The sequence below is a fragment of the Dendropsophus ebraccatus genome, chromosome 10 (genome assembly GCF_027789765.1).
Source record: "Dendropsophus ebraccatus isolate aDenEbr1 chromosome 10, aDenEbr1.pat, whole genome shotgun sequence".
Classification (NCBI taxonomy): domain Eukaryota; kingdom Metazoa; phylum Chordata; class Amphibia; order Anura; family Hylidae; genus Dendropsophus; species Dendropsophus ebraccatus.
Genome location: NC_091463.1, coordinates 76,170,101 through 76,196,453, shown reverse-complemented (window position 1 = coordinate 76,196,453; position 26,353 = coordinate 76,170,101). Strand labels below are relative to the sequence as shown.

Genomic DNA, 26,353 nt, shown 5'->3' with positions numbered 1-26,353 from the left:
TATTATGGATACATTTATAATCTCTTTATAATCGAGGTTCCACATAGAGCTGATAATCCCTGGCTACGGCCCCATTTTTTCCAGGTTCAGGGGTAATTTCAACATCTTCTGGAGCTTTATCAGATTTTAGGTTAAACTTCTGCAGTGTGGTGGTCAATATGAGGAAAAGCTCCATTCGTGCCAACCCCTCTCCTAGACAGCTCCTCTTTCCTGTGGGTAAGAAAACAGACAATGTTTCTACACTGGGCAGATCACAAGTAACATTTATTCATTATACTCAAACAAGTATATATCCACATCAAACTATCATAAAATTCAATGGGGAGCTCTGCACGTAAGCATGGACACCCTTCCATTCAAGTGTATAGACTGGCTGCTTGGAATTTGGGGATAGGAGCCAGCTTTGGCTTTGGATGACCAGGCATGATGAGAATTGTACTTTTGAAACAGCTTGTTCCCACAGGTTCCCCTGAGCAAGTGAGAGTTAAAAAAAACTGTAAACCTTTCTAGTTGTTAAAACTGTAAATTGTGTTGTCTCAGTCCTACTCCTCCTTTCCTCCTGTGGGGATGTCACCACCCAACTCCTTACCTACCACATTTTCCTTGATCAGGGGCCAATCATAATGTGGGTGGTTTGGGTGACCGCATGTGGCCTTAGGCTCCTGGGGGGGGGGGGGGGGGGGGGCCATAACCATCCATACCTCACACTGATATTATGCTGGCCCACCAGAGGAGTGGAGAAGCCTCTGGTGGGCCCCATATGGATGTGCAACAGCAGAGCTGTCCTGGACACATGCAGAAAGTGCTTGGCAATGCTGACAGATGTCTGGGACTTTGGGCACAGACAGCATCTCTAACACAAGCTGCCTATGCTGAAAGACAGAATAGGAGAGCTGCACTCGTGCTGGGAGACTTGCATCAATGATGAATGTGAATAGAGTATGTGAGTAGATCCCACCCCCCATCTTTTATTGTCATTACAGGGGGCAGTCTACTTTAGGGGAGCTTGACAGGGGATCCATCCATCTACAAAAGGTGGGGCTACACAGGGGATCCATCTATCTACTAAAGGTGGGACTACACAGGGGCCCATGTACTAAAAGGGGGGACTATATAGGGGGCATCTACTAAAGGGGGGACTACATAGGGGGCAATCTACTAATAGGGGGACTACACAATATATAGTGAAATGAATAGGCAATCCTATAATACATAGATGCAGTAAGTCCATCAGACCACCACTGTGATATATAAATTGTATGCCTTAATAGGCCATATAAAGTCCTTTAAACCCAAACTGTTTCTACCCCACTGTCCATCTTCAGTAGGTTGTCTAATTTTCCTGATCAGTGGAGGTCTTTTTTTTTTTTTTTTACTTGTTTTTTTTATAAACGGTTTATTCAATTTTATAATCATACACAATGAAAAGGAAGTCATGCAGCAAACCGAAGCTGCAATTCAAACATAATGAAAGGGGGAGGACAGGCATAAAGGCTACATGCAGATACAATCTTTCACGCCGTACAATGAGTCCAGCTTAGTCCACAAAGAGGAGAATGGGCAGCAAGAGCCCAATAGTCGCGAACAGTAGTGTCCATCTGTCCATAGAGAGTGAGGTAGGCGCTAGTTCGGTGGACTATTAGGCTACCTGTCCTGCTATGTAGGATAGAGAGCAGCAGGTATAATGTAGTAGCCCATCCACCCCCAATCACGTGCATGTACATTAGACAGAATTACAGCAATAATAAAAATAAACAATAAACTTTCATAACAAATAACATCCTGGAGGGGTCCTGTGCCCTGTTCACTGGGGTCAGAGTATTAACATATACAGTATAGCGACATAAGCGTTGTCACTGAAGCATCATTATGTGGGCCTTCAATGGCTGTTGACATCGGTCATGATGAGTGCGGAGGGAAGTGCCCCTCAGGTGGGGGTGGAAAGGGGGGAGGGCGTGAGGGAGGCCGTGGGAGCCCGTATTTTAAGGATTCCCAAAGTCCCCTTCAAATCCTCCGTCAAATACCAGGTGGATTGGGTGAAAGGTGTGATTATAGAGGGCAATTCAGTTGTGGAAATATATTTGGTATGTTCAGTTATTTAGATCTAATCTGCTGCGAGTTTGCTGCGTATCGCAGCAGTAAATACGCTGCATATACGGTGTGTGGGTTTATACCCTAAGGAAAGGTTTCCATTTGCGGAAGAGAGGACCTGTGAGAGATTCTTTATTTCTCATAGCCAATCTACATTCGACATAGAACAGGTCACAAAGTTTATTAGTGACATGTGTTATCACTGGGGGGGATGGACGTATCCACTCTAACATTATACATCTCTTAGCTACTATTAAAATATCATGTGCGAATAGAGGAATATATCTATAGGATCCTTCGCCTCCATCCTCTGTTAAACTGACGTGAAAAAGAGCCTCTATTGGGGATAATGTGTGTGTAGTAGGGGTCAATTCTTGTATAAGATTAGATACATCTCTCCAATATGTCTCCAATCGCGGACAGGACCAGAGTCCAAAAAAAAGGTCCGTTTTGGGAGTTGAGCATTTGGGACATACTGGTTTACGATCGGGTAGCAGAACCGAAGGTGGGAAAGTGAAGGCATATATAGCATTATGGATGAGCTTAAGCTGGAGCTCCCTCCATTGCTCGTTCACAATCCGTTTGCGGAAGGCCTGTAGTCCCACTAAGATATGTTTAGGGGTGTATTGTTGTACTGTGTTAGCCATAGAATTCAGTAGAATAGAGAAGAAATCAGGTGATGCCTTTTGGTGGCTAACTGAGTATATTTGATTGTAAGCTTTCGAGAGTCTAGCTCCCTTCGTCAGACATGATGTTATACAGAACTGAAAAAATCACAGACTTATATACACACTAAACAGAACTCATCAAATGATTTTAGGAAACTTTAGAATTAACAAATTGTAATATGTTTAGACATATGTGGGTTCTGTAATGTGAGATTCCAGTACTTCCCAAATGGGGACTTGGGATTCGGAGACAGATATGGGAACAATTTCTTATAGAGACTTGATATGGAGTTACCAGGGGGGTTAAGCAACAACTTATCAAAATCATTCTGGGGGGCTTTCACTCCTGTATTTATGAGTTTGGCGCGGAAATAAGATTTAATTTGTTGGAAGGATAGAAAGTCAGTGAGTGGGATGTCAAATTTAGCCGACAGCTCATTTATAGTTAGCCATCTATGTTCTGTTGAGTGAAGGAGGTCACCCAGGACCCATACTCCTCTGCTCTTCCAGGTAGCCAGAAGTCGGCTATGAACACCAGGCGGAAAATCAGGTGCATTCCATAGCGGAAAGTGTTTTGAACATGTAAAGGGTCTGTTGTAGGCCAGGCGGACGTGCTTCTAGGCCAACAGTGGAGGTCTTAGTAGTGAGTCCCCAACTGATTGAAAGGTTTGACCTGACCCTTTGCAACAGTAAAAATTTTTGTAATGACATATACATGCAACAAATGACACTCGGTATGCCTTTTTCTAATATTTATAAATTTACTTTTGTATGCTATATTGAAGTTATTACCGGTGGAAAATGGTAGAAAGGCCTCATTGCTCTTGAAAGATCCTTTCTCATCCAAAAAGTGGTTTGGATCAAATTGTTCAGGGTTCTTGAAATACTTAGCATCCTTCAATACAGATGTCAACAACGGAGAAACGATTATGCCCTAAAAATAGTAATAATATAATCATTGACCAAGTTTAAAAAAGATAATTGTTAAGGTTTTTTTATGGTGACGTATAACTTATTATAGAAGCTTTTTGGGTTATATACAGCTCTTCATTAAAAAAAAAAAAAAAAAAAACAGTCTACACTTCGGCTAGATGTTGCCCATATGACGTAGAAGAGTAGTCCTCAACTTGATGGTGTTTCATCTGTTGTGATCGTTCAATAACTTGATGTCTATGGGTTGGAGACCACTCTTCTCAAGTACAGCTGAAAATTATTATTATTATATATATATTTTTTTTTTTTAGAATCAGCCCCTTACTATTTAGGTAGACCAACTCCAATATAGGTGAGCTGCAATTACAAAGATGCAAACATTTGATGAGCAGGTATTGTGCGATCAACATTTTTTAAAATCCTCTACATCCACTTTAATATCTTTATCTTCTGACCTTTGGTAGGTTGTATCCTCTGAATACTGTATCCTTGCTTGTGGCATGTGGAACAGCTAGAGGTGTAATATCGGCAAATCTCTGGATCTCATGAATGACGGCATCAGTATATGGCATCTTGGCACGATCCTCCACTGAAGGACATCGACTTTGTCCAACCACGCTATCAATCTCCTCCTGTATCTTCCCTGTCCAAATACAATTGAATTTAGATGTAATTTTTGTATTTAATATATATATATATATTTTTTACTACTAAGCAGATGTTTTAAAAGTTTTCAAATTTAACTTTTTTCAGAAAGAAACTAAAACACATTTTCAATACATGAGAATAAATCAGAGAAAAGTTATGATTAAAGCTTTGCCTCTGCTATCCTTCCTCCTATCCATATACCACCAGCAGGTCCTAAGAAAAGGAATTATCAGATAGGAAAAGTCCTTTAACCCCTTAAGGTCAATGCCAATTTTCATTTTTGAGCTTTTGCTTTTTCCACTTTATGTTTAAAAGGCCATAGCACTTGCATTTTTTCACCTAGAGACCCACATGAGCCCTTATTTTTTGCGTCAGGCTTATGACCTTAAAGGGATGGGCACTTTATAAGAAAATTATTTAGTGTGTAGTATAAGTGCTTTCACATTACTTACTGACAGCAGCTTCCTGTGAACGGGCGCTCTCACACTATGGAATCCATGTGAATAAACTCAAGTCCATTCTTTGCGCTTGCCCTCAACAACCCCACCCCCTCACCCCGCACGCTACCGCTTAAAGGCACTGGCACGCCCATAGGCTCTATTCATTCTACTTAGGCAGATTCCGTCATCCGCCCAAAAAATCTGTGCATAAGATGGCCGACAGAGAAGTATGTGACCATGCCCCGCCTCCCAGTGTCCTCCAGAGGCATATACAGGCTCGATGGAGGACACTGGGGGGATGGGGCATAATCACATGCTCCTCCATGTCAGCCATCAGCCTGTCCGACTCACCATAGAGCAGGGCAGCACAGCCTGAAACACGGGAATCTGATTTTAGCTATATGAGGTACACAGGGTGTTGCTGACAGTATATACAGTGAGTACCAGGGGCCTAACTACCACAGTAGCAGCCATAGCGGCTGCTATGGGGCCTGCCACGTCAGGGGACCCATAATGTCCATCCTGCTATATACTGGACCCCTTCAGCTGTCATCATTTGCAGTACCTAGTGGCTTCCTGGGTTCTGGAAATGTCCCTTTAACTGCAAGCACTCCTGACGAGCGCTTGCAGTTAATAAGTTATGACTACACTTGACAGCTTAGCGGTCAGTTGGGAAGGGGAGAGGCCCAATGAAAAGTTTGCTATGGGGCCCAGTCATTTCTAGTTACACCCCTGGTAAGTACACTTACTAATACTGTATACTGATCATTTTACAATAAAGCGGCCAACCCCTTTAAGTTCAACTTTACACCACTAGGAGCTATAGTAGGGCGAGCTGTTTGAATATGAAACAGCAGAGGATGAGAGGTAGGAACAAATGTTAGAGTCTCAGCATTGAGAGAGTGCAATTCTAAATCCTTCTCTTCTGAAGTCTTTGCTAACATGGAAGCGCCAATAAGAAATTCAGAAAGAGGATTCCTTTTTTATCAAGTGCATTATTTTCTCTTAATTACTTACTTGCCACATCTACATGCTTTAGTAGGATGAGGAATGTATATTTTAAGGTTGTACTGGTTGTTTCTATTCCAGCGAAGAAGAGATCAATTACTGTCCCAAATAAGTTGTCAAAATGGAATTCAGTGTTTGGATTGTTCTTCTCCTATGGAAAGTAATGTGAATCATGGTCATATTGAATCTACTGTACAGAATGATCTTTTTCGTATATGTTCATTGGAGATGTGGACAACGTTACCTCCTCCATCTTTATCAGAAAACTGTCAATGAAGTCCCGGGAACTATTCAGATCAATGGTCTTCTTATGGCTTTCTACAGACTCCAGAATAAATGCTTTCAATTTTACAAGATTTTTAAAGACCGTCTGATGAGGACCGGGGATGTAGGAAAGGGTTTTGGGGAAGATATTAAGAAGCTGTAAAAAGAAATGCAATTTAGACATAATATATGAGGTAAAATTGACACTGCATGATCTATGCCGTAAAGATAACTATTACCCAAGTTCAAGGCTCAAAGGGTACTCAAAAGCTAAGTACCATTTTTTTGGTAGTCCAAAAAAATCTCATTTCTCAATTGGCACCCAAACAATAAATGAAGAGGAAAACGTCTACTTACAATACCCCATGAAGAAGCAAGAGTTAGGAAGAGTTCTTTTACTAAGGAAAGCAAGGTCATGAACCTTTCATCTTCATAATCAAAACGTTCTCCAAATACGATGGAGCAGATGACATTGGAGACAGCCAGACGTAGCAGATCAGTTGGATCGAAAGGGGTATCTAGGAAGACATTATGACTAAGCATGAAACCTTAGCTTTTTAATTCCTGGAAAAGGCTCTTCATCTCTACCGACAGACAAGGACATAGCTATAGAGGGTGCTGACGTAGCAGTCACACCTGGGTCTAGCACCTGAGGCGACTTAAAGCTATTATTTACCTCAATGTCAGTTAGGGGTCATCAGCTTTAACTTACCCCACTGATGGTTGCAGATTTAAATATTACCATTTTGGAATAAAGATTTTGAGCTCTTACTCACCTCCATTTTTCCTGAACTCTTCCCCTAGGCATCGGGCCTCTTCTTGTATTCTTTCCTCAATACCTTTCTTCCCCATTCCAAAATTCCTCAATGTGGTGATTGAAAATCGACGTAACAATTTCCAGCGCTCCCCATTGCTTAGGACTACACCTTTTGGTCAATGGAAAGTCAAATGTTAGATAGATAGCAAGACAGTAACAGTTATAAGATATCAAGAGCAAAGTTTTTAAATAGCAGATGCAAAATCATGTAAGTTGGAAGAAAGAGTGGAATGTGATACAAGAACGTTCACTAAATAATTTGCTTCAACTGAGTAGCATCTTCTTATTGGACTTCTGTACGAACTGGGCAGGGATGCTCACAGCAAAAGTCAATTGTAGTGAGTGAGCAGTGATGCATATAGCGCTGTATGTATCACTGCTTACCTCAATGCCTGCTGTCTGCTTTGCTTCAAAGACGTTCAATCTAAAGGCCCCATTCCACGGGCCGACAGTGAGGAGCAAACAAGCGCTTGTTTGCTCCTCGTTCCCCGTTTGCTGCCGCCACTATTACACGCGGCAGCAGCAAGCGGGCGAGTCCGGGGAGGGGGGGGGGTCGCTGATCGTCCGGGCAGCCCATAGGATATAGTGGCGTTCTGCTGCCAACGTTCCTATTACACAGAGCGCCGGCAGCAGATCGCTGCTCTATAAGACGTTTGTCTTTCAACATGTTGAAAGACAAACGACTTCAACGATCAGCCGACATGAACGATGTCGGCTGATGATTGCCTCCTATTCCAAAGAACGATTATCGCCCGTAACGTCTGATAATCTTTCTGTGGAATAGGGCCTTAAGAATATTTTTATTGATGGAGAATAGAAGACTACTTGGTCATGCCAAAGCCTCCTATGTATGGGGAGGATGGGTGGGGCGGGAGAGATAACAGATGGCTGAACACTATTGTAGTTTGGCCGTTGGTTATTTAAGTAGTATGGGGATCTTAAGAAATGTTCAGTCCAACATGATAGAATGTGATTGAAACTAGCTGCAGTCAGTTTCATACTTCTAAGCTTGGCAAACAGTGCTCTTATCACATATAACACATATAACAAATATAAAAAATAATCCTGACCGTCTGGCCTCTAACTAAAGATCCCCATACACCTGTAATAACTGACGGCCGGACCATCATATGATTTATCTCTCTCATCATTTACCTCTCCTGTCCGGCCACCATCCTCCCCATACACAGGAATGTTTGGCAAGGCTGAAATCTCCTGCACATGGGAAGGGAAGGTTAAAGAGTCACTGTCATTTTTTTTTTTTTTTTTTTTGCAGAAATCAATAGTCCAGGCGATTTTAAGAAACTTTGTAATTGGGTTTATTAGCCAAATATGCCATTATCTGCATTTAAAAAACCCTTTCCCAGCCCCCCCCTCCTCTTTTCCATCCACTGCAAAAAATCTGGAAATTGTGACTTGTTGCATAAGACATACCCAGTCTGTTCTATAGAGAGGGGAGGGGGGAGGAGGAGAAAGGAGGGAGTTAGCCGACAGCAGAAAGCAGATAACAGAGGATTACAGGCAGGAAGCTGCGTGAAAGCTGTAATCAGAGCTCAGAGAGGTCAGTGCTGACTGTCAGAGGAGATAAAGGTTGAGGTGTTTGTAGATTAACTCTTTGTTGTCCTGTTTTGGTCTTTTATTTAGCTCTCTCCATAGGAGAACAATGAAGACAGGGGGGAGAGCTTCAAACTGCTTTTTCATGATAAAAATGCATTTTTCGGCTAATAAACCTAATTTTTTTTCGCAACAGTGACACTTTAAGCCGCAGCCAGAATGCTCTGGCAGTGGCTCATTTCTCGCACAACAAAGGGGATGTGTAGTGATTTTCCATTACACCAGACACCATCTCCATCAACATCATCTGTAGGTGGATGGTCAGGAGAACCCCATACACCTCAAACTAAAAGCCGAACCCACGACAAGCGACAGATACGGCCGGCAAAAGTATTAGGTGTATGTGGACCTTAAGACATAGCTTGCCTAGCTGTCAGCATTTGAGCTTAGTGTTCAACATTATAAACAATCCCTTTGTCGTATACAGTCTCCTTGATTCATTTCTAGCTTCCAAAGACGGGACATGACTGTGACTTTCACAGACCACACTCTGTATAGGTGCAGTCATTTTTTTGTATTCCAATACAACTTATAATCCAGTACAATGAAGCGTTTCAAGGACATTGCAATCTGAGGAAGATGTATTCATCTTGAAACGCGTCATTGTACTGGACCATGAGTTGTATTGGACCACAAATAAATTATTGCACCTATACAGCCTGTGCAGAGGGTTACTTGTTTTCAGCTTTTGATTTATTGGCTATTTACATTACCGGACGGTATATGGTTGTGGCTATGCACATCCCGGGCAGCGGACCCTTGCCTCTTCTCCACCTATGAACCATCATTGCTGTTGCATATTACCCAATGAGACTCTCTATCTTTTACACATTGCTATTGTTATCATCACCATGATCAATCACAAGAAAACTTACCAAAATCTTTGAATACAAATTGACCTAAACTTGTGACGGCTCTTGCACTGAAAGCATCACTACGATCCACTAAGGCTTCTCTTACACATTCATAACCTGCTAAGATTACCATTGGGTCATTCGCCAAATAAATGGTAAACACCGGCCCATACTTCTCACTCATCTAAAAAGACATAAGATATGAAACCCCTGTATTAACTGTAGTGAAAGCATATAAAACAGGGCAACCGTATGATAAATTGTTACAATTCTCACCTATCCTATGGGGCTGTAATGGGTAGTCACAACCAAATTCTTGATACTATGTTTGAGAGTGGGACACAGTTGTCATACAAGTCTCTGGACATTGCGGTTTTTCGATACCACAGAATGAGATCATGGGGAGTGGATCTAGGGTGTGAGTGCCGGATTATAGCTATACTTTATACAATCCTTATCTCTGCAGTTTTATGTTTGACTTTGTTGTTTAATTTACCTTTATGGGTTTTTAATGTGTTTAAGTTAAAATAAGAGCTTGCATTACCAGTGACAGATTCCCAGCTTGACAGCTCAGTAGTGGTTTATGACCCGCACTGGTATATTTACAGAGGTAACAAAGCTTAAGGGCCCTATTCTACGGGACGATTATCATTCAGATTATCGTTAAGTTGTTCGAATCTAAGTGATAATTGTTCGAATGAGAAATCGTTGATCACGTAATAAGACCTGGACCTATTTTTATCGTTGCTCGTTCGCAAATCGTTCGCATTTAATAGGACGTCGTTCAGTCATTCGCAGTAGTGACGAACGCAATAGCGATGACAAGACGACCGCAAAAACGATCATAAGTAACGATTATCGTTCCATGTAAATGGGTGAACGATTTCAGGTCTTTCGCAATAGCGGTCGTTTGAGATCGTTTATCGTTAACAATTATGCGAACGATAATCGTCCAGTGGACACCAGATTGATCTCTTACCTTTACCAAGGACTTTGGCATTTCTCTGCTATTCATATGTAGCATGGTTCCCAGTCCGGGCAATGGGGGTGGTCCAGGGGGCAAGTTTTTCCTTTTTAATTTTATTGTCCATTGAATAGTATATAACACAAGACTAACACAGAAAGTCAACAGAAGAGTCCCCGACACTCCCAGCTCCATGTTCACACAGCCTGAGCCCAGGAAGTGTTCTTGTATGTATTAGCTACACTGATAAATAGTTATATACTGAGCGCAGACTGGTTCTTTTATCTTCTAACTTGTAAATTCTTCCCACGTGAGGCCAATGTACACAATTTCTCAGTAAGGTACAAAGAACACAATGACATCACCTGATCGCCAAAGTTTTCAAATACCATAAATAATAATATAAATTTACCAAAACTAAAAGCTGTCAATTAATTGTAAAATCCTCAATGGATTACATATTGTCATTCTAGATAATTTACTGTTTCGGTTGCTTTATTTTTTTCGATATGATTAACTTCAATGCTTTTAGGATCTATATATTTTTAGGCTTCAGAACCACATAACATTTTCACCTTGGCATTGCAAAATTAATATATTGTGCCAATGGGCCTCCACGATAGTAGAGAATGTTAAGCAACCAGAGATGTGCGATGGATTTGGACGCATTTCTCCAATTTGAGTTGGGTCTAAAACCACGATTAGAACTTCATTCTTGGTGTTGGAAGGGAAAAGAGGCAGCTCATACTCCTTCCACTCCGAATCCGTTGTAGCTAGTTTGGCTCACTATGAGACACTTAAGAGCTCTATGAGTTGATCAAGCTTCTCAGGGTTTGCTGCCATTCTTGGTAATAGATTGGTCCAGATATGGGAAATGGAGAAAAATTAAACTAGTTTAAGACTGATAGGGTCTTAAACATGTAGGGGGACATTGATCATTTTATCATTTATGCCCCCCTGGAGTACACCATTGAAAAGCGGCAAATTTGGCCTTATTTTGTGGTGTAAGGCCACTTAATATGGTGGTTTGGGAGGTTTCCCTACAGGAGTCACCCCTTGGCAGGTCTGGTATGGCGGTGTTATCCAGTCACAGTATGGTGGTATTGGTCAGGTCTGGTGAGGCAGGGTTATCCAGTGACAGTGTGGGAGTATCGGTCAGTTCTGGTGTGGCGGTGTTAAATGTGACGCCTAGAGCTATTACCTACCAATCTACTAATCCTGTGGTGCATCCAAATGGACATTGTGTGAACTGACGGTTCTCTGCGGCCACTATTCAATGGACAGCGTCCGCAGAAAACTGACATGTATATTATAGCCTAAGACTGATTATATATCAATATGATGTTCAGAAACTAGACAATCCTAGACAAGCTGCTAATACGGCCCTGGCTACAGTATAGTATGGAGGAGGGTGGACAGCAGCAGAGATGTAGGGTTGGGTAGGGATAATAGCAGCAGCTGTACAATGTGCAACACAACGGGCAAACACACTGCAGTGGCATTATTGGGCCGGTGTCCCCGCACTGGACTGGTAATCTTGCAGCTCTGCTGTCCTTTCCTACAGTGGATCACTTGTCTCGTCCTGGTGAATTTCGCTAATGAATTCTTAGGACATTCTGGAGTATGTGGCTTAGTCAGTGTTGCTCTGTTTTCACTTTGCTGTGATGCAATTTTTATGCAACTTAACTCTGCTCAATAGACCGTGTACAAACTACATGTCAAATGCATTGAAAAAATGTGCATATATTTCACCCATTGTGAGACAATTTGTTGCATTTTAAGCAACTGAAACTGGCATAAACTTGATAAAAAAAAAAAAAAAAAAAAAAATAATATATATATATATATATATATATATATATATATATATATATATAATGTATGCACCTTTCTCCTAAGTGTCTGGTGGGCTAAAAAGAGATGCAAGGCGCCATAGGGTAATACCATAATTCATGTCTCTAGCACTAAGCTGCTCATGTGTGCATAAAAGCCAACCATGCAGCCCAGAACTTCATTCAGAATAATTAGTTAAAATTCACATGGACTGGCGAGTGGCCCACTAAAGGATCAGACAGCAGGTCTGCTAGATTACCTGTCCCGGCCTGGTGGGCCCCAAATAGCCCAGCCCGACACTGCCAAGATGGCAGATACAGCAGGAGTAGTTAAAGCAGCTGTTTTCTGGAACACAGATGCCATGAATGCAGGAGTGACTAGCAGCAAGGCAGGAAGGAGGCATGTCTAATTTATAATGGCATACTTAATTTATCACGACGTAAACCATGACACAAATCTACACCTGCACAAATAACATAGTGGAGAATGCCAGAGCAAGGATTTTATTTTAATATTCAGGCATGCTACCTCCATCTCCATAAATCTCCCCCATAGCCCGAAACTAATCTCAAAATGTTTGGGTTCTTAGAAATCTCAATAATCAATACATTATCAATTCCAGGATTAATCCATTTCTAAATTAAATGTTTTACTCAATACTACTTAACTAATATTCTTATGTATTCTTATACAAATGAGGAGTGCAGTCTGGGGCTACTGTTCTCTTCCTTGAATTATTTGTCCTTCTTCTCTTTGCTGAAAATATTCTTAGCAGTTGCTGACTCCTCATAGTAACATAGTAAATAAGGCTGAAAGAAGACAAGAGTCCATCAGGTTCAACCTACGGAAACCCTACTGCGTTAATCCAGGGGAAAGCAAAACCCCCCATGAGGCAGACAACAACCGCCCCACCACAGGGAGAAAACTCCCCCCGACTCCAATGGCAACCAGAACAATCCCTGGATCATCGTATCACCGGAAATCTAATGCCCATAACTTGTAATATTATATTTTTCAAGAAAATCATCCAGGCCTCCCTTGAACTTATTTAATGAATCGGCCATGACAACATCATGTGGCAGAGAGTTCCACAGTCTTACCGCTTGTACAGTAAAGAACCCGCGTCGATGCTGATGGGGAAATCTTCTTTCCTCTAGATGTAGAGGATGTCCCCTTGTCATGGTTACAGACCTACGAGTAAAAAGACCACTACAAAGATCTCTGTACTGTCCATTCATATATTTGTACATTGTGATCAGATCGCCCCTAACGTCTGACCAGTGATTTATAAAGAGGCAAAACTATGTTCTCATCCTTAGCATCTATACCTCTTTTTATGAATCCCATTATTTTATTAGCTTTGGCAGCTGCTGCCTGGCGCTGATCACTAAAGTTGAGTTTACTGTCCATTAATACCCCCAGGTCCTTTTCGGAAGTAGTTTTACCCAATGTTTTATTATTTAGCATTATTTACGGTCTAAATGCATAACCTTACATTTATCCACATTTAACTTCATTTGCCATTTCACCGCCCAAGCCTCTAGCTTCTCCAAATCCCTCTGTAATATGATATTATCCTCCTCTGTGCTGATTACTCTACCCAGTTTAGTATCATCTGCAAAAATGGAGATTCTACTCTCTAGCCCCTCTACAAGATCATTAATAAAAATATTAAAAAGTAGTGGACCCAACACTGACCCCTGTGGTACCCCACTAGTAACTAAAACCCAATCTGAATGTTCCATCAATGACCACCCTCTGTTTTCTGTCACACAACCAGTTATCCATTTGCATACGTTTTCCCCGAGTCCCAGCATCCTCATTTTGTAGACCAACCTTAAATGCAGCACAGTATCAAATGCCTTTAAAAAAATCCAAATACACAACATCGACAGCCTCCCCCAGGTCCAGTCTATAACTCACCTCTTCATAGAAGCCGATCAGATTAGTTTGGCAGGATTAATCCCTCATAAATCCATGCTGGTGCTGCGTCATAAGATCATTTTCATTAAAGGGGTAGTGCGGCGCTAAACAATTATTCACTAAATAACACACATTATAAAGTTATACAACTTTGTGATGTATGTTATGTTAGTGAATAGCCCCCTTCCCCGTGTTCCCCCCACCCATGCCACCCCGGAAAGCTATGCTCAGCTAGCAGCTGATGACGCGGCAGAGGGCGGCCGGCACGAGGGACGGTCGGAGCGGGTCGGCCGGCCGCCCGGAGATTACATCATTGTCACAAGATGGCGGACGGGGGTCGACATTGATCAGGTGAGTATAGAGCACTACACTTGGGTGGGGGGAAACATGGGGGAAGGGGGCCATTCACTAACATAACATTCATTACAAAGTTGTATAACTGTAATGTGTGTTATTTAGTGAATAATTGTTTAGCGCAGCACTACCCCTTTAAGATACTCCAGTATAGCATCTCTTACAAACCCCTCAAATACTTTACCTACTATAGATGTTAGACTTACAGGCCTGTAGTTTTCAGGATCACTCTCTGACCCCTTCTTCAATATTGGTACCACATTAGCTCTGTGCCAGTCCTGTGGAAAAATCCCTGCCATTATAGAATCTTTAAATATTAGGAATAATAGTCTGTCTAACACAGTACTCAATTCTTGCAAAACTCTAGGATGGATACCTTCTGGGCCCGGTGACTTATGGATTTTAATGTTTTTAAGGCGTCTTCCCACTTCCTGTTGTGTTAGGCAGGTGAGATTTATGGGAGAATTTACATTATCCCTAGTCATGTCCTCTGTTATGGGATTCTCCTCCTGGTTTGAAAATTTAGGGCTTCCTGTACAATTTCCTGGAAATGGTCTGACTTCTGTGTATGGGTTTCTGGTTACATAATGAGACGAAAGTAAAACCAACAAAGATGACATGAAATGAGCTGACTAAAGAATAACAACTGAGGGAGAAAGTCACGCCTACTCATTACAGCAACGTAAAATAGAAGTTACGCCAACCCAACCCATGGTTTGAAAATTTAGGGCTTCCTGTACAATTTCCTGGAAATGGTCTGACTTCTGTGTATGGGTTTCTGGTTACATAATGAGACTAAAGTAAAACCAACAAAGATGACATGAAATGAGCTGACTAAAGAATAACAACTGAGGGAGAAAGTCACGCCTACTCATTACAGCAACGTAAAATAGAAGTTACGCCAACCCATACTGTATCTCCACTGCCATAATCTGCTGGTGGGGGCTCAGCAGTCCTCCCATACACTTTGTACTGATGTACCGATCCTACTCTCAGCATTTAGCATGAGGTCATGACTTTCTCTCACTAAGTGTATATCGTGGTAAATACTTGAAATCAAAGTATTTTAGGAGTAATACCTTTATTTGCCAACAAAAAATTGTTAGAGCTGTGAGCTTTGGGATTCACAAGATCCCTTCGTCAGACAAGTTCACAAATGAATGACTTACAGAAACAGCACAACATTTTAGGGATGTTACAAGCAAGAAGGGAGAGACATCTGTGAATTGGGGAGGGGGGGGGGTATATACATCACATAGATAAGCCAGGGCAATAGAAAGGACTTGTTGTAAATTAAAGCTTATTTGAAAGTCCAAGATTGTTGGTCAGTTCAGTCTTATCTGTGGAGTGTTTCCATGTAGTGGGTCATAAATCCAGGTGCCATGTTTAATCCATGTGTTAATGACTGGAATGTTTTTATCAATTTGAATTCCCACACTTTCCTCTCTCTGTCACTCTGGAAGTGACCTTTGAGGACCGTAACCTTTAAACAGCGAGACTACACAATCACCAATGCTTTCTCATGTACATCCTCCAATGTCGTCTACATGATAAAGTGTACACGATGCCCCACAGGGATTTACATTGGGGAAACAAAACAGAAACTACAAACTAGAATGAACTTACATAGACATACAATAAAAAGAAGTCTCAACACCCCTGTAGGCCAACATTTCTCAGGACTGGACCATAGAATAACAGATTTAAGGGTTATGGTCCTCAAAGGTCACTTCCAGAGTGACAGAGAGAGGAAAGTGTGGGAATTCAAATTGATAAAAACATTCCAGTCATTAACACATGGATTAAACCTGGCACCTGGATTTATGACCCACTACATGGACACACTCCACAGATAAGACTGAACTGACCAACAATCTTGGACTTCCAAATAAGCTTTAATTTACAACAAGTCCTTTTTATTGCCCTGGCTTATCTATGTGATGTATATACCCTCCCCCCCCTCCCCAATTCACAGATGTCTCTCCCTTCTTGCTTGTAACATCCCTAAAATGTTGTGCTGTTTCTGTAAGTCATTCATTTGTGAACTTGTCTGACGAAGGGATCTTGTGAATCCCGAAAGCTCACAGCTCTAACAATTTTTTGTTGGCCAATAAAAGGTATGACTCCTAAAATACTTTGATTTCAAGTATTTACCACGATATGGATTTTTCTGGCTAACACAATACCATACTATACATTTTTTTTTTTTATTCTCACTAAGTGTAAACACTGTGTAAGAATCCTCTTAGACAGCCCAATATGCGTCCATCTGTGGCCACAAACAAGATTGGTGCTCGCTTGCAGGGGCGGTCTTGGCATTTCTGGGGCCCCAAGCAAAGTTATGTCTGGGCCCCCCCCCCCTCGACACACGTTCCAAAACAATAGACCGCTGTGTGCCCCCAGTAGTATATACCCCTTGTGCGCTACCGCCAGTAATATATACTCCTTGTGTGCTGCCCCCAATAGTATATACCCCTTGTGTCCTGCCCCCAGTAGTATATACCCCTTGTTTGCATCCCCCAGTAGTATATAGACCCCTGTGTGTTCCCCCAGTTATATATAGCCCCCCTGTGTGCTCCCCCAGAAGTATATAGACCTCCTGTGTGCTGCCCCAGTTGTATATAGACCTCCTGTGTACTGCATCCAGTTGTATATACTCCCTCACAAGTATAAAGGACCCCTGTGTGCTCCCTCGGGGGTATTTAGCCCACCTGTGTGCTCCCCCACTTGGATATAGACCTCCTGTGTGCTCCCCCACTTGGATATAGACCCCTGTGTGCTCCTCCAGTAGTATATAAACCCCCTGTGTGGTTCCCCCAGTAGTATATAGACCCCCTGTGTGCCCCACCATTTTTATATAGACCCCTTGTGTGCTGCCCCAGTAGTATACAGACCCCTGTGTGCTCTCCCAGTTATATATAGACCACCTGTGTGCCTCACAAGTAGTATATAGACCCCCTGTATGTTCCCCCAGTAGTATATATACCCACTGTGTGCCCCACCAGTAGTATATAGACCCCTGTGTGCTCCCCAGTAGTATATAGCCCCCCTGTGTGCTCCCCCACTTGGATATAGACCTCCTGTGTGCTCTCCAAGTTGTATATAGACCCCATTCTGCTGCCCCAAGTAGTATATAGCCCCGTGTGCTGCCCACAGTAGTATATAGACCCCTCTGTGAAGCCCCAGTAGTCTATAGCCCCCTTGTGTGTGTCCCCTGTTATATAGCCCCCCTGTGTCCTCCCCCCATTTATATAGACCCCCGCTGTGCGCTCCCCCAGTTAAACAGACCCCTGTATGCTTCCCCTCCCATATAGTATACAACACAATAAAACAAACACTTATACTCACCTGGGTCCGGGCGTCTCCTCTTCTCTTCACTCTTGTGGCCGCAGGAAGGGTTTTCCCTGCGATCACAAGAGACCGCACTCCCCTTGTCCTGGCGCCGATGCTCCAGTGATGTCACAGCGCCTGCACCACAAGGACAGAGCGGCCACTTGTGACCGCAGGGAAAACCCTTCCCGCGGCCACAAGAGTGACTGACAGGAAGGGAGCCAATGTCTCCCGCCCTGTCAGTGCTGCTGCATGTAACTATGAGCGCTCATTACGAGTGCTCATAGTTACAGTTCAGATGGCAGCAGCGAGCAGGGCAGCGGCCCTGTCCAGCGGTCTTGAGCACAAGAGCGGGGCGTGGGGGCCCCCCTGGATGTTGGGGGCCCCAAGCGATCGCTTGGGGTGCTTGGTGCCAAAGACCGCCACTGCTCGCTTGCAGTATCTTTACAAGACCCAACCAATCGCACAGCCCGGCCGCATGAACGATTACTGCATTCGTGCAGCCATTTAAATATATTGTGTGACAAGGCACAAGGTATGGTGCTAGATGACAGATACGTTTTACCGTGGTTCAAGGCCTCAGTGAAGTAGGCCGGATAGAATTGGTTACCCATAGGTTACTTACAGGTTTTTCAAATTTAGCATACCTGCTTTCAAGCAGTTGTTCCGGGCCGGCTTTTTACTGGAGCAGTCTCAGAGTTGGGTGGGATGACTGCTCCCATGTATCCATCCCGGGTTTTCCCTGGCCTATAACAGCCAGGAAATTAGGTGAGCTGTGTGTGGTGTATAACTCCAATGCTGGAACTTGTTTGGAGGTTCTGCTGTGTTGGTTCCAGGCAGAGAAGCTGGAGAATCTGCTGTAGCCTAAAAAAACTGTTCTGGTAAGAAATCCTGTTTTCATTTAACCCTTTGTGCCTGAAGCAAGGCTATCTTTATATTATTTGCACCTGCTGAAGAAAAGCTGTTTTGTTACTGCTTGGACTTGGTAAAAAAAAAACCCAGTTATTTTTAACTCTGCTGTGTCTATGATGCCTGTCACGGAGCTAACCCCCCCCCCCCCCCACACACACACACACACACAATTGTTATTGGCCGCACATTCCCTATTTGCACAGATATATGTGCTGCCGATAAACGTTGATTTAACCACCTCACAAAACGTCAAATCAGCCAACCAGCAAAACTTACTTCATCATGACATACATTCTGAGAGCTGTGATGGCGGCATGGTCACACACGTTGGAGTCTCATTAAAGGATGGCTGGATGGGAATTAAATGATTGTTTACTGCAATGAAGTGATGCAGTAACGCAATGAAATGGTCGATTACTCCAATGAAATGATGCATTGACATTGCATTACTGCATGTGTGACCCCAGCCTTAAGGCCCTAATAAACAAAGTGATTTTTGGCCGTATTTGGCTGATTATCAGCTGCTGTCACTCCGTATAATAAGAAAAGACCTGCCTATAATAAGAGAAGACCTCCACTATCTCCTATAGGCTCCCTGGACAATCTAAAGATCGTCCAGGGAGCCGCAGCGAGCGTAGAACAAGGAGCAAACAAGTGCTGAGCTGACAGGTCGGCACATGCTTGCTCCCTCTGACCGCCATGTGTAATAGGAGCTTTAGACTTAAAGGACAACTCCGGCGCTGATAAATAAAACTGAATTGAAGCTCCAGTTGGTGTCTTTATTTTTTCTTCACTTCCTGGTTTGGGATTTCCCATGGTGCACTTTGTCTCCTATGATGTCTAACTGACTCTGTAGAACTGTTAGATTGTGTACATCTTGTTCAGCCAATCCGAGCTGAGCAACCTGTGTCATCTGACAAAGGGAGACTGGCCTAACAGGGCTTAGACCCGCCTCCTTTTTGATGATGTTGTTGTCACAAAATGGCTGCAACAGAAAAGCCTGGGGTCAACAGTCATTAGGTAAGAATGAGTTTACTTCACTTCCTGGTGAGGGTTGAGGGGGAAAAAGATAGGGAAGGGGGCAGATAGGTGATTGAAGCATATTACAAAGTTATATATATAACTTTGTAATGGGTTTCAACTCTGGAAAAAAGATTCTCGCCAGAGTACCCCTTTAAAACGTTTAATTACAAGGGTTTTGTGGTTACAGATACAGATTAATCCAAAATCAAACTGGGTCAACATGTCAATTCTGACAGGATAAGTTCCACTGTTGGTCCCTTAGTACCCCAGTCTGGCATTGTGATTATGGAGTCTATAGGAGGTCTTGTATGAGCTAGTAATCACTAAGTAATATCCTCACAAGGACTCAGAGGTAGAAGGGACTTCTATCAGTCCCCACCACCACACACACAGAAGTAAATATCAATCTCCTTGTCCCATCCAGGTTGATAATGGGCCACAGGGGGAGCAACATAATAATTGGATTAATGGGATTTATGATTGTATTAAAAAGCAATAGGTATTTATAGGATTTAGAAATGGACAGAAACTTTCTTACAGCTTCTCAAGGGGTTAATAAAATGTGCGCCATGTAGAAGCAAGTTAGTTTCATTTTCACTCTTAATTTGCACACCCTCAGGAAACTAAAAAGCTCCAACATACGCAGAACTCGCTTTCCTTTACAGAATCAGCTCCTCTTTACAGAACCAGCTCCTTCATACACAGAACCAGCTCCTCCATACACGGAACCAGCTTCTCTATACACAGAACCAGCTCCTCCATGTACAGAACAGCTCCTCTCTATAGAACCAGCTCCTCTCTATAGAACCAGCTCCTCTCTAAAGAACCAGCTCCTCCATACACAGAACCAGCTCCTCCATACAGAGCCAGCTCCTCTCTATAGAACCAGCTCCTCCATACAGAGCCAGCTTCTCTCTATAGAACCAGCTCTTCCATACACGGAACCAGCTCCTCCATACACGGAACCAGCTCCTCCATACACGGAACCAGCTCCTCCACACACGGAACCAGCTCCTCCATACACGGAACCAGCTCCTCCATACAGAGCCAGCTCCTCTCTATAGAACCAGCTCCTCCATACACAGAACCAGCTCCTCCATACACAGAACCAGCTCCTCCATACACAGAACCAGCTTCTCTCTACAGACCCAGCTTCTCTCTACAGACCCAGCTTCTCTCTACAGACCCAGCTTCTCCATACACTGACCCAGCTCCTCCATACACAGACCCAGCTCCTCCATACACAGACCCAGCTCCTCCACACACAGACCCAGCTCCTCCATACACAGAACCAGCTCCTCCATACACAGAACCAGCTCCTCCATACACAGAACCAGTTATGGATTCTCAGTCCATGAGAGATTATATCAGGAATTTCAGCCTGAATAACTGCACCCATGGTAATCAGGGATACTCCCAGGTCCTCATCCAGCTCTTTGGTTTGACTGGTCATGGGAAGTCCTCCTTTATTAATAGCTGTAAGTACGTGGTGGATGATGGGCCCTACGCAGCCCATGCTAAGGTGGCCAGGTCAAGTTATAATCCTGAAACCATGATAAGAAATCCCTACATGCTGACTAATGTCATCACCCTGGTGGACAACCGAGGATGTGTGAAAATGAATAAGGATGAAACTGGGGAGATCTACGCTCAGCTGGGTGAGTACAGATAATTTCTATCATGATACAATGGGGCTCACAAACAAATTGTATATATATTTTTATAATTCTGAATCAAATATTTGTTTTCAGGTTAGATCCATGTAATGATCACCATTAAATAATTAAAACAAAAGACTTTTAACTTTAAGCAGAAGTGACCCCAACGTAACAGATCCAAATCATGGAGCAGCAACAGGAACAGATCCCATTCTTAGTACAGTGTACAGTGTAAACTAACCTGAATCCCATATTCAGGATGTGTTTTACAAGGGTCTTTATCTTTTTATATACCCTAGAATCTTATTTGCTTTTGCAGCTGCTGCTTGACATTGTTCACTGCTATTTAGCTTAGTTGTAAGCAGGGGCATAGCTAATGTCTCATAAGCCCTGGTGCAAGAAGTGAACTCCCCCCCCCCCCCCCCCACACACACACACACACTCAAAAACTGCAACCCGACCCCCACACCACATGCACAAATGTGATAATTCAGGGAAGGTGGCACAGGCAGGGCTGCTTCTAGCTTTTTTGTTGCCTGAGGTAAAAACTGAAACTTCCTGTACCTCTAACTTACAGTCATACAGATACCAAATAATAGCAGTGAACCAGGAACAAATACTCTCACAATACATGAAGGAATAACATGGTGCAACCCCCCCCCCCCCTCCCCAGTATCCAGGGGAAAAATATAGTCACTATGAATATACCATCAGACCAGGGGATGGTAGGAAGAAGCAGTGTGTGTATTATGTCTTAGAGAAGTATTGTCCAATCTCCCCCCCCCCCCCCCCAGAAGGGCACCCCTTCTCAATGTTCTACGAAATACAAAAAACATAATTTGGTGACTCACAGGTGACTGCTTCTTTAATCTGAGGCGTCATTTCCCTTTTCCCATACAGTAGTAATTCCGCTGTTTGGTGTTATGTGCAGTAAAGTGAGTAAGTAGTTGGTTGCCTCTTATGTAAAGGGTCCCCTGCTGTGCCCCTATACAGTAGTAATGCCCCCTGCCCTGCTGTACCCCCATATAGTAATAATGTCCCCTGCTGTGCCCCTATATAGTAAAAATGGCCCCTGCTGTGCCCCCATATAGTAATAATGCCTCCTGCAGCTCCCTTCATATAGTAATAATGCCCCATATAGTAATAATGCCTCCTGCTGTGTCCCCCATATAGTAATAATGCCCCCTGCTGTGCCCCATATAGTAATAATGTTCCCTGCTTTACCCCATATAGCAATAATGCCCCCTGCTGTGCCTTTATATTGTAATAATGTTCCCTGCTCTAACCCCATATAGTAATAATGCCCCCTGCTCTGCCCCCACATATACTGTAGTAATAATTATGTGAATGAAAGGATCCACAGCTCCAGATAAAATATCCAAAATGTATTTCTTGTCCATAAAATACATCGCAAACAATTTAAAAGACACGCCAGACACCTGGCGTGTCTTTTAAATTGTTTGTGATGTATTTTATGGACAAGAAATACATTTTGGATATTTTATTTGGAGCTGTGGTTCATTTCCTTCTCTTGATTGTCCAGCTGGTTGTGGCCCAGCCTTCATCTCATGTGCTCCGGCCGTACCTCGGAAAACCTTCATACAGCACAAGGATTACCTTGCACATGGCGTGCTTACGTTATCCTTGTATCTACTATATAGTAAAAATGCCCCCTGCTGTGCCCCAATATAGTAAAAATGCCCCCTGCTGTGCACTCCATATAGTAATAATGGCCACTGCTGTGCCCCCATATAATAATAATGCCCCCTGCTGTGTCCTCCATATAGTAATAATGCCCCCTGCTTTTCCCTATATAGTAATAATGTCCCCTGCTGTGTCCTTAATATAGTAATAATGCCCCCTGCTGTGCCCCCATATAGTAATAATGCTCCCCACTGTGCCCCCATATAGTAATAATGCCTCCTGTTGTGCCCCCATATAGTAATAATATCTCCTGCTGTGCCCCATATAGTAATAATGTTTCCTGCTGTGCCCCATATAGTAATAATGTTTCCTGCTGTGCCCCCATATAGAAATAATGTCTCCTGCTGTGCCCCATATAGTAATAATGTCTCCTGCTGTGCCCCCATATGATAATAATGTCTTTTGCTGCGCCCCCCCCCCCCCCCCCCCCCCCCCGTGCTGTGTACCAGTATAGTAATAATGCCCACAGCTTCCGGCTGGTATACACTAATTTACCAGGACACAATAGCACAGTATACCAAACTACTGGTAAATTAGTATATATATATATCTCAATGGAGAGTGTCCCAAACAATCTCTATCTAGCTACATTATGGCAAGTGAAGTGAATGGGGTCTGCTGCACTACACAACCTTATGGGGGAGATTTATGAAAGGGTGTAAATATACGCCTGGTGTAAACTGCCCACAGCAACCAATCACAGCTCAGCTTTCAGCTCTGGTAGAATAAAAGAGGAGCTGTGATTGGTTGCTGTGGGCAATTTACCAGGTGTATATTTACACCTTTTCATAAATCTCCCCCTATATGTCAGCATCATTTGGTGGTGGGTTGCTGAAAGTGTACCTGCCCTTTTAAGAAGAAAAACAAAAATTTGACAAGTGGTAGACACATCATAGAGACATGCCATAGAGACATCATAGAGACATGTCAAAAGTTTTTTTTTTTTTTCTTAATGACAGGTACAGTTAGGGCCTTAATACACCAACAGATTATCTAACAAAAAATTTTGAGCCAAAACCACGAATGGACTATAAAAAGAGAACAGGTCATAAAGGAAAGACTGAGATTTCTCATTTTCAAATCCATTCCTGGCTTTGGCTTAAAAAAATCTGTCAGATAATCTGTTGGTGTGATAGGGCCCTTAAAGGCTAGCTATGCTGTAAATGAGCTGCTCTCACATGAGTATTGTGTATTGGGGACACATACAGTAATATACACTTTTCTCTCTTCTCTGGCTGCTCCTGTCTCCTTATCTGTGGCTTTTATTATAGCAAGTCAGGTTCAACCCTTTATAGTAAACAAAAAGAAAGACAGTGCTCCAATGGTACAGACTCCTCAGAAAGCATGGTGGGTACAAAAAGTGTGATGGAAACGCTCACCTTTGATGGTTGTTCTAAGATGAGGCACAAATTTCCACGGTGCATTTACAATGTAGTGATCGGACCGCTGCCACTCCCATGTAATCCTCACAGGATCAAGCCATAGACGATACACCTCCTCTCCAAGTATGGGTCAACACGGCGCAGGTCCAATTAAGTACTATATAAGTATCAAAAAATGTAATAAAAGTATACACATTTATTTAAACAGACACTACGCATTTCGAGACCCTTCTGGACTTTTTATCAAGTATCATGACACTTTGTAGCCCTTGCTTGGCTACAGCAGGGACAACTGCTCTGTGTGTCCTCTTCTCACGAAAATCCGGGTAAGACTGATGCTACACTTCCTCCCACCAAGTGACTACTTCCTACAGATTTATGTGAGAGACCCTGTGAGTGGTGGAAAGGAATGTGTGCAAAGAAGAGAAACGCCAGAAAAGAAGAGTATCTCTATTGGACAATAAAAGTACATAATACATAAGAAACAGTAACCTTTTGTTAGCTTCAGCTGTGCAATCCATAAGAGCATATATATATATATATATATATATATATATATATATACACACCGGCCACTTTATTAGGTACACCTGTCCAACTGCACGTTACCACTTAATTTCTAATCAGCCAATCACATGGCGGCAACTCAGTGCATTTAGGCATGTAGACATGGTCAAGACAATCTCCTGCAGTTCAAACCGAGCATCAGTATGGGGAAGAAAGGGGATTTGAGTGCCTTTGAACGTGGCATGGTTGTTGGTGCCAGAAGGGCTGGTCTGAGTATTTCAGAAACTGCTGATCTACTGGGATTTTCACGCACAACCATCTCTAGGGTTTACATAGAATGGTCCGAAAAAGAAAAAACATCCAGTGAGCGGCAGTTCTGTGGGCGGAAATGCCTTGTTGATGCCAGAGGTCAGAGGAGAATGGGCAGACTGGTTCGAGCTGATAGAAAGGCAACAGTGACTCAAATAGCCAACCGTTACAACCAAGGTAGGCAGAAGAGCATCTCTGAACGCACAGTACGTCCAACTTTGAGGCAGATGGGCTACAGCAGCAGAAGACCACACCGGGTGCCACTCCTTTCAGCTAATGGAGAGGTTTCCCAGCAGTAGCCGTCTGGGACAGGAAGACCTTGGATGAGTCCGGCGCAGGTGACATGCACAGTGGTAGCAAATGCCGCTTAGTATATAACCATAGGCGGTATATTACAGTGAAGATTTATTACAAGCAACGCGTTTCGGCTCTATAATAAGGCAGAGCCTTCCTCAGGCATGTAGGTATACACAGCAAACACTCTTATATACAGATAGTAACTCTAATAGGTCTCAACCACTTTCGGGTGGATGAGGTCAAATGTCCAAAAAAAAAAAAAAAAAGAGGGTAAGCAACTATTCTCTTATCAGTCTCATTGTTTTCTAAGCCATGATAGCATAGAATAGAACTGCAATGGTACCTTACAAAAGATGTTCATAAAGTTCATAGGTTTTTGTTTGGAGTCCATATCCTTGTGTGTTGCACCATCTGTCCTCCAGTGCCAGTCACATGATCACATTACATGCTCCTTGACGATCACATGACCGGATCACATGACCCACTACGTAAAAAACGTAACTAGGGAACTACGTCTATTCACAAAGTCAGTTAGTCTAAGTAAAGTGTGCAAGTGCATATTCACAAACGGCTTAGTATAAAAAACAGACATATGTATATGTATAAGATATGTAACCAAAATATTACATCTGGGAATATGAGCATACAGCTATTACTCTTATCTATCAGATGGGGGCACATGTACAAAAAATAAATAAATAAATAATTAAATAAATAAAAAAATATAAATAATAATAATAAAAAAATAAAATTAAGGTATATATATATATATTACGGGTTGATTAAAACACATACTGTATATAATTATAATATGTAAATT

The 26,353-nt window shown here is 42.7% G+C and overlaps 2 protein-coding genes across 2 annotated transcripts in view; one reads left to right on the top strand and one right to left on the bottom strand.

Annotated features, from left to right (window-relative positions):
- Positions 1-26,353, top strand: part of LOC138766090 (uncharacterized) — a 43,048-nt gene that overhangs the window by 401 nt on the left and 16,294 nt on the right. The gene's annotated exons all lie outside the window — the stretch shown is intronic.
- Positions 26-25,960, bottom strand: LOC138766089 (cytochrome P450 2A5-like). The gene is made up of 10 exons (XM_069943426.1): positions 25,877-25,960; positions 24,418-24,577; positions 9,359-9,521; positions 6,829-6,978; positions 6,410-6,570; positions 6,033-6,209; positions 5,798-5,939; positions 4,148-4,335; positions 3,552-3,693; positions 26-210 (listed from the first exon to the last, which is right to left on the bottom strand). Exons 2-10 carry the CDS (start codon positions 24,460-24,462, stop codon positions 26-28), a joined length of 1,353 nt encoding a protein of 450 aa, XP_069799527.1. The 5' UTR covers positions 24,463-24,577; positions 25,877-25,960.

Bases quoted from the DNA above. Each gene is read 5' to 3' on its own strand.
- LOC138766089 (XM_069943426.1), bottom strand. From the start codon at position 24,462: ATGCACCGTGGAAATTTGTGCCTCATCTTAGAACAACCATCAAAG. The intron at 6,571-6,828 runs GTGAGTAAGAGC...ATGTCTTCCTAG, and splicing joins AGAGTTCAGGAAAAATGGAG to ATACCCCTTTCGATCCAACT. The intron at 3,694-4,147 runs GTCAGAAGATAA...TACTATTTTTAG, and splicing joins GAGGATACAACCTACCAAAG to GGCATAATCGTTTCTCCGTT.